Genomic DNA, 9,573 nt, shown 5'->3' on the forward strand with positions numbered 1-9,573 from the left:
TTTTTTTAAAGCGGGTAAAATGGGCTTCTTCTATGGACTTTTAAGAAAAAGACATTCACTGCTAATATGGTCACTTTCAGGGGACACAGACCCTTTTTATTATAACTAGTTTGTGATGAATATACACGCCAATTCAGTACGTTTTTAATGCATACCCAATATTTTTGTATGTTATACTTTTTAACCTGCTATTTGTGTTTTGCAAGATTTATTGTAGGTGTATAAGATTTATTCAGTGATAAAACATTAACCTTCAGGTACAATAAAACCAAATATACTAATTAGCTGTTTGTAGAACATGGATCAGGGCTTTAGCTCACCTCTGTATCAGCCGATGGCAGGAATCCAGGCTGAGCCCCTACTCCAGAGAACAAGAGCTGAGCCTGGTGCAAGTCAATAAAGAGTTGTAGTTGTGGCTCCAGGTGATGGAGCATCACACTTTGACCCCTTATGTTCAGTTGTGCGCATGGCACACAATTCAGTTATGGTAATATTACAGCTGGAAAATCCCTTTAAGCTTCACTTCAAATAACTATACAGCACCTTTCAAACCCAATGTGTCACTACCCACAAAAAAAAAGCTCACCAGCAACTTCAACAATGTCCCCGGGGACGATATCTCTGGCTTTAATCCTCTGGACACTTTTTCGGTCCTGTCGGTAAACTTTACCCATTTCAGGTTCATACTCCTTGAGCGCTTCAATTGCATTTTCAGCATTTCTTTCCTGTTAGAAAAATAAGATGTAATCGTACTAAATCGTATTAAAGTACACTAGGTAAATTTTAAAAATTCAAAGGCGGGGAAAAAAGTTTTACTGTGTTGACAGTAGAACACTGTCCAATATGCTGCACAGAAAATCTGCAGCTTATATAAAGTAGTGGGACAAATTATACATCAACTTCTGAATTTGAGTGAAAATTTAAATCTCAGCAATATGTAGGATTGAGTTTTTTTTTTTTTTTTTTTTTTTAAGGGCAAATTAACACGAACAGCTACGGCCGGGCAAACATCCGGCGTGCTCGAGATGTGACCCCCTCTCCAAAGAGATGCACGGCTCCATGAAGACGACCTTTCTTCACCCCCCCCCCACGCACATGTGCTCCAAGAAGCCACTGTCGTCTATGGGGGACGTATGTATGGCCCCCTTACGTTCATGTAAATGCAGCTACCATGCTCTTGTGAATGTGCTGTGCCGTGACAGATTGAAAACATGAGCAACTTTTATTGCCCTTTTTGCAAAGTTTTCAAGCATCTGCTATATTGTATAAAAAAAAATAAAAAAAAAAAAATAGCAAAGTGATATTCCACGACATGATGCAATTGCAAAACTAAGACTTGAGCAACAGGATATTGCAGCACTTGCTACAGAGAACTCCGAATCATAATTTTAAGGCCCGCTGCCCACAAGTGAGGTTGTTCTGACGAGCTCAATGCATGCGAGGGATTTACTGGACCAAATCTAGAATCACTGAACTCATATGTCAGGTTAAGTCCAGCACCTGCAGATTTCTTCTAGTAAAATGTGAACGGAACAAGTTTGAATCAAATCGCTTGTGGGTAACAAACAGTAAAATTTTTCCGTAAGATGTACACATTCTAATTTAATCATATTATTGAATGTTACAAAATCAGTGCAAAGAAGATCCAGCTAGAGAAAGCTTCTATTTTTAAAGATTGTGTTCTGACACGCTCTACTATTGAAGGTTTTTCCAGACAGAATATTTCCAATTTATGACCATGTTTGGAAACAGTTTTACCAGGAATGGAAGTGTGGGCTTCAATTATTGTGTAACAGTTAATGTACTATTTAAGGTGGCTTTTTCTAAAGCCAATTTCATAATTTTTAGTAATACCTAACATATATTAACAAGGTGTACATAGTATCCCTAACAATGGCTTTAGAAACAGCATTATGATGGCAAAGGTAAAAATTTTCACCTGGTACAGATATGCTGCAACCTTAATATACTTGACCAAGGCTGAAATATGTGTTTTGGAAAAGTAACAGATGTCAGTGCCATAGCACAAATATTTACTTACCTGCCACACACCAACAATAGCGTTTGCTACTAATATAAGTAAGATTACAAAAGGCTCTACAAAGGCTGTGATTGTTTCTTCACCTTCCTCAAACCATGCCAATACCTAAAATAAAAAACAAAATACATAAAAAAAAATGCCAAGACATGTGTGCCATCATAAGGAATTTGCTTGCATCTTCTACTCTATCATACAATAGACACAAGAGGTGCCCGATCTGATACGGCTTGAGATCTCAAAGACAAACATGAGAAATAATTGTCATCAGACCAATACATGGGGAACTGCTTTTCAAGAAGAAGTGAATTAGACTTTTCTGCCCTTCGTTCTAGGCAGACAGAGGGCTTTGAATTTCCTAAAGTAAAGCTTCCCATATCATAGGCCTGCTAACAGACTAGGAATGTCCTACTGTGTGATGTTTAAACAAGATCATAACAAGAACTCGCTCATGTATATACTAACTGTGCTTACCACAACACAAAGCTCAGCTACAGCAAACGTTATTGAAGGTGACTCTGGAACTAGACCAGACAGAAAAGTCACATGTCACAGACATTCCTTCCTGGTCCACAAATTACATCTCATTTGATCCAGTAGGGATATAGATTATTTTTACAAACCTAGGAGAACATGTCCTAAATGGAGGCAGCAGGGATAAACACTAAACAAGCACTTAGTAGCAAATCAAGTCATCCTAGATAGGATTATATACAGGGTATCTGATGCACAGGTTACAAACAACCCTTCGTTCGGCCAGCTTATTTACTGTTCCCATGTCTAAAACCTTAAGTTCCCACTGCTTCAGCTGGTCAACACCAGATTCCCAAGGGGAATACAGATTATATGGGAGAGGAAGCCAGTACTGCACCACGCATCAAGAGCTCTCCAGGACAATGATCCCTGAAGGAAAATAGTTAGGCTGCTTCTATTATAGGGACACGGAGGTATAGAACAGCTTAGAATGACCAGTAAATAGCTACTTTAGTTCCTAGTGTATAAAGGATTAGATATTAGTTTCTAGGTTAAAAACCAAAACCTCATTTGTTTATGGGACAGGTCGGGCAATGCAGTCCACAACTATTCTCACAACCATGGGATGAGATGTAACTTCCACTGTGAGTAAACGAGGAGGAATAGTAATCCAAGACGTTGCATAAAGTAGTGAGGCATATTTAGAGTAAAAAGGCAAACTCCGATTTCTAAAACAGAGACAGATAGCAAGCTCAACACTTGTGCCACAGGGAAAACATCCCATGTATCAATCGCACAATACAGTCAGTTAAAACCCAAGGCTTTCCTCAATGCCAAATACTCATAGGCGGGAGGGAGCCCAAGCAACCAGACTATACATTAGTTACACTTATAGCACAACTTCTAGTTGAGTAAAATCTTTACAATTTTTACAATGGGAAGGCAATGTATTTGCCTGCAAGTGAAATGAACTTTTACAAGGATAGCTTGTAGCCTCCAAACGAGTGATTCCCCATTCTGACAAACAAGTCTACATTAAAATGCTTACCAGATGAAAAATTAAAAACTAATCTTACGGCCAGTCTATGTTATAGACTTATCAGCCCAGCAGCACTGGAGTCCAGAATATAAAATTGGACTGGCTTCAACTCCATGAAGTGTGAATGCACTCCCCATACTTGGGTGGTTTCCCTCCCAAACTTAGGACTCTTGCAAACGACATGAGCAGCCATGAAAATGTGCCATATGGTGACACGATCCCACGCGCTGTACACAGTGCAGTACAGAAATGTGATAGTTAATACAGTTCCTGCACGTCCTTCCATTATATTTCAATATAATGCAGGGACTCATCTACTGCTCTGTGTGCAGCCCATGGGATTGTGCCACCATACAGCACGTTTACACTGGCCGCATACATTCATGTTCGTGATTAATAACCCTTAGAGTGTATACTTGAAATCCATTGAGAGAATCTGGTGGGGTGATAACCTGTGTACAGTGCTGCCAAATCTGGTGCTACATAAATAAGGTCTCTGTTATAGACTTACTGAATATAAATAGCAGACAAGACTGAACAGTAATGGAAGAGTATTAACTTAATGGTGAGGTAAGCTTTTATTTATGAATATTTAAAACCTTCATTTTGCATATTCTACACTTCTATTAACGGTCAGCATATGATAATGGTCTGCATCTTTCTGACTATTCCCTGGATTCCCAAGCCACAGAATATCAGCAAATTCTACAACTGATAAATATTGTAAAATGATCCATGAATATCTTCAGTGCTTTCTTTCACAACTGGTATGCCAAACTAGACTCAACATAAGGAAGTTCCATCTATAGGTAAAGTATCGCTACTTTATCAATGGCATCTTATCCTCTTGTGACCTTATTTAGCACATGCAGCCTAGACAAACCACATCATATACTAAACACCCCATGAAATGTAGAACAAATGAAGTAGTGTACACACTATGATTAAAGAATATTGTGCAACTCATTAAGTTACATGCTTCTAACCATCTCGCCATGACAGCATGATTAAGAAATGTTTACATTACAACACAATACTGATGTGTTTGTCTAACGAGACCCAGCAGTGTAGAATAAAAAGTAGTAACCTGCTTGCTTCACAGGATGAGTGAGGGGGGGGCACTGTGCCATATCTGCCTACAGAGGCAACCTCTTCTAGGGCACAGGGTGACTATATTATTCCAGATCTCCCCTTATGAAAGGTCAGTTACTAAATATGGTCAAGAAATGAGTCACCTACAGCCACCAATCATCATTTGACTTTGGAACCATTGGGAGCATAACATGTCAGAATATGACACCAGACATTTAGTCAAGGTAAAATTATTCCACTATGCTCTTAACATCTAGTCCTGGAATGAAGATGTGCATGACTTCTAGAACAGATCAGAAAGACAAAGCAAACATCAACGACCCCTCAACCCCCAGACATGCACAGTGCAAAGTGTATGTGTTCTCAAAGGGAGGAGGACATTTAGCTGCTGCCCAACAACCTCTGGTGGAGGGTTTTGAGGCATCTAATACTTTCTTACCCCAGACATTTGGAGTCAGGGGAGTTGAGACACTTTTGTACACAGATGGTTGACACAGGTATCAGAAGCATGGAGACCCAAACTATGCTCATCTACAGAATAGGAAAACATCATACTCATTCTATTGTTGTAGACGAAGGAAAAGGTAAGTGTAGCCATTGAGATGACATAAAAGCTGCCCATATAAAACCCTGACCCCATGATTATCCCTCCTATTGCACCTATCTCCATATAGAACACACTTCATAAATGTCAAGCATGTTAAACTGAACATAGGTCTTTGCTTCTCCGTATACTTACAAATGATATACAGGCAGCAAGTAACAAGATTCTAACTAGTAAATCTTCAAACTGTTCAATCACCAATTCCCATAGTGTTTTCCCTAAGGAAAGAGGAAGAAAGGACTTGTCACATCCACATACACAACACAGGAAAATAAAACATCAGATATTGTAAGTGTTACATACCTTCTTCTGCAGGTAATTCTGATGTGGCCAACAGTCCAGGAACAAGTAGGGAAGGAAGGGGGAGAAACCATTAGTATGAAATGTATATATAAAACAAGGCAAGATTTGTAAATAATCCTGGAAGATATCCTGCCAATGCAGCAACCAAGACCTCTATTCACATTGCTCAGGCTGCACACCGTGCATCCACTCATTCATTGCAGATAAGTCTATGCATTACACTAGCCAGTACTCAGTTCATGTATTGGGATCTACATATATAATACAGGGGGATTTATCTTAGGCGGAGTCTGGCATCTGATGCAATGTACAATATGGAACTTCATAACTAATCTTTTCGTCTGGATTCTATAGAGGTCTAGTGGTGCTATTCAGGGCTAATTGATAAAACATGTCTGCTGTATTGTTTTTACTACACCATTAGATCCTCTCAATGTAAGATATACTGCCCATAACTTCCCATGTTGATCCCTGCCACAACATTTCGAGTGCAACCAGCAGTTAGGACTGGACTGGCTACCTAGCAGCCATTTCCACGATATATTTTCACAGTTAGGACAGGGAATCTGGACAGAACAGAACATTGAAAGAATGAAGATAAATTAGAAATTGTCCATTTCTGCCTCTATTGTACATCTAACTTATAGTAGAAAAATACATGATGAAAACCTAATCAAAAACTACAACTACTCCCACCGGCCTACAGAAAAAGTAGGACTGTACTAAAAATAGGATGTATAACATTGGGCCTGCAATATAATATAATACACATCTATAAACATATGGCCAAATATAAGTAAAGCTCACTGTAGAGTGCTATTACAGCAGCACACCCCTATAAGGACAAATATAAGTAACCCACACTGTGGAAGAGGCCTTTAGTCAGGCAGCACAACCGTCTATGGACAAATATAAGTAACAAACCCTGGAACAGATTCTTGGCCTTGCAGTGCACCTGACTATAAGCACATGGACAAATATAAGTAACCATCCATGTGAAGCAGGTTCTCAGCCCTGCAGTGCACCCATCTATGGCAAATGAGCAAATCTTATCATGGAGCAGACTACTATCCCTGCAGTGCACCTCCCTATGGACAAATACAAGTAACCCACACAGCGGAGCAGACCACTATACCTGCAGTGACAAATCTAAGTAACCCGCCCTCTAGGACAGGTTCTTATCCCCCACTAGGGAGAGGTTAGCCCTGTAGTGTACCCCTCTATGGACAAATATAAGTAACCCCCGCCCTGAGGCAGGATCTTAGCCCTGTAGTGCACCCTCTATGGGCAAATATCACTAACTCCCACCAGGGGCAAAGTCGTAGCCCTGTAGTGTACCCCTATGTGGACAAATATAAATACCCCCTACTCTAGGAGAGGTTCTTAGCCCTGTAGTGAACCTCTCTATGGACAAATATAAGTAACCCCCGCACTGTGGCAGGATGCTAGCCCTGTGGTGTACCCCTCTATAGACATAAGTAACCCCCACCCCGGGGCAGGATGCTAGCCCTGTGGTGTACCCCTCTATAGACACAAGTTACCCCCACCCCGGGGCAGGATGCTAGCCCTGTAGTGCTGTACCCCTCTATAGACACAAGTTACCCCCACCCCAGGGCAGGATGCTAGCCCTGTAGTGCTGTACCCCTCTATAGATATATAAGTAACCCCCACCCTGGGGCAGGATGCTATCCCTGTAATGTACCCCTCTATAGACATAAGTAACCCCCACCCTGGGGCAGGATGCTAGCCCCGTATTGTACCCCTCTATAGACATAAGTTACCCCCACCCCGGGGCAGGATGCTAGCCCTGTAGTGCTGTACCCCTCTTTATACTTATAAGTAACCCCCACCCTGGGGCAGGATGCTAGCCTTGTAGTGTACCCCTCTATAGACATACAAGTTACCCCCACCCTGGGGCAGGATGCTAGCCCTGTAGTGCTGTACCCCTCTATAGACATATATTAGTAACCCCCACCCTGGGCCGGATGCTAGCCTTGTAGTGTACCCCTCTATAGACATACAAGTTACCCCCACCCTGGGGCAGGATGCTAGCCCTGTAGTGCTTTACCCCTCTATAGATATATAAGTAACCCCCACCCTGGGGCAGGATGCTAGCCCTGTAGTGCTGTACCCCTCTATAGACATATATTAGTAACCCCCACCCTGGGCCGGATGCTAGCCTTGTAGTGTACCCCTCTATAGACATACAAGTTACCCCCACCCTGGGGCAGGATGCTAGCCCTGTAGTGCTTTACCCCTCTATAGATATATAAGTAACCCCCACCCTGGGGCAGGATGCTAGCCCTGTAGTGCTGTACCCCTCTATAGACATATATTAGTAACCCCCACCCTGGGGCAGGATGCCAGCCTTGTAGTGTACACCTCTATAGACATACAAGTTACCCCCACCCCGGGGCAGGATGCTAGCCCTGTAGTGCTGTACCCCTCTATAGACATACAAGTTACCCCCACCCCGGGGCAGGATGCTAGCCCTGTACCCCTCTATAGACATACAAGTTACCCCCACCCCGGGGCAGGATGCTAGCCCTGTAGTGCTGTACCCCTCTATAGACATACAAGTTACCCCCACCCCGGGGCAGGATGCTAGCCCTGTAGTGCTGTACCCCTCTATAGACACAAGTTACCCCCGCCCCGGGGCAGGATGCTAGCCCTGTAATGTACCCCTCTATAGATATATAAGTAACCCCCACCCTGGGGCAGGATGCTAGCCCTGTATTGCACCGGGAACACGAGGCCTGGCTGCTGTCAGGGAAGTGGAGAGACCGGTTCTGGGTAGGAGGACACACGAGGTGGCATCCAGGCAGCCATCTTCTGTGTGCGCCTGTGATGCCGGCTAGGGATAGGCCCTGCAGGAAGTGGCTCCATGATGGAGATGCCGGCCTGGCACACACTCCGGGCACGTACCGTTGGGCCCCCATCTCTCCTTCTGCTTCTTGACCTGCTCCAGTCCCAGGCCTGTGCTCTCGTTCACATTGAAGTGCGCCAGCACCTCCTCCACCGTCTTGGTGTGTGCGTTCTCCATGGCCAGATGTCTGCCCTGTCCTCGCTTGTTCTCAGCGCACAATAGGCCGGCGGTGTCCTCCTCCTCACAGCGCTCTTCCCATACGAGCTCCCACCTCGGGCACGCTGCTCTCGGGGCTCCGCGCAGCTTTCGGTCGCTATTAGCTGCCAGGTGCTATTAGGACGTGTTCATACAAAGCGACCGGAGCCGGCGTCGCGTCAAGATCGCCACCCGCGATGATATCGATTGGCGGGTGTTCTCGAGTGTTCCGCACCGTCCCGGAGAGCCGAGGTAATGGCGGAGGTCCCGGGCAGCGTCTCTTCCCTCGGTGTAGTCCCGGCGCTGCGGCCTCCCTTTTATGGCACGTCCGGCCCGTGAGCTCCTCTACCGCCGCTACTAGTGGCAGAGCCGTGCAGCCGCTATAGCATTTTATTCTGAGGCTGCTCCGGGCTCACGATCGCTGCATGTGGACGACTCTGATTGGTGGAGGTTCTCGTCATCAGGCCACGCCCCTATTCTCCAGCAGGATCCCGGATCATGATGACGTAGCTCGCAGTGTCCCAGTGGGGGAGCTCGACCTGCGCTCAGCTGAGGTTGTCGGGGCGGAGCTGGGAGCCGCTTCTCACCATCCTTCATGTGTGTCCTAACCTCGTGTACTGCCCACAGGCATCCTACTGCATGACATGTGCTACAGGAAGAAGAGCTTTCCTAATAAACTCCAATAGTACATGAAAATAATAGCGCCATATCAGGAACACTTCTGCTACACAAGAGACAATTACTAGGTGAAGTCACATAAACATCAATAGAAAGGGTTGTCCAATGAACATGATTCATCCCTAATCCAAAAGATATTGGATATGTCTCTGACGCTTGGGATTGCACAAATTGACATAATAAGTTTCTGGGTACCTCTGTTTAAAGGGAACCTTTCACTTTATTTTACCCCAGTAAACTTTGATAAGATCCTATACAATTTATTTGATCCACTGGGGGGGGGG

General features: G+C 44.0%; 1 protein-coding gene across 3 annotated transcripts in view; it reads right to left on the minus strand.

Moving 5' to 3' along the window:
• ATP2A2 (ATPase sarcoplasmic/endoplasmic reticulum Ca2+ transporting 2) overlaps positions 1-9,056 on the minus strand; it is a 28,771-nt gene extending 19,715 nt beyond the window's left edge. For all 3 annotated transcript variants that reach the window (XR_011854323.1, XM_072143282.1, XM_072143274.1), the window contains exons 1-5: positions 8,476-9,056; positions 5,551-5,568; positions 5,383-5,465; positions 2,042-2,146; positions 587-725 (exon numbers count right to left, since the gene is read on the minus strand). Coding sequence is in view for 2 of the 3 variants with exons in the window: in XM_072143282.1 (XP_071999383.1) it covers positions 587-725; positions 2,042-2,146; positions 5,383-5,465; positions 5,551-5,568; positions 8,476-8,593 (463 nt within the window). In the remaining variant the exon portion in view is untranslated. The remainder of the gene's footprint in view (positions 1-586; positions 726-2,041; positions 2,147-5,382; positions 5,466-5,550; positions 5,569-8,475) is intronic.
• Positions 9,057-9,573: the final 517 nt, after the last annotated feature.

This window comes from Engystomops pustulosus, chromosome 1 (assembly GCF_040894005.1).
Source record: "Engystomops pustulosus chromosome 1, aEngPut4.maternal, whole genome shotgun sequence".
NCBI lineage: Eukaryota > Metazoa > Chordata > Amphibia > Anura > Leptodactylidae > Engystomops > Engystomops pustulosus.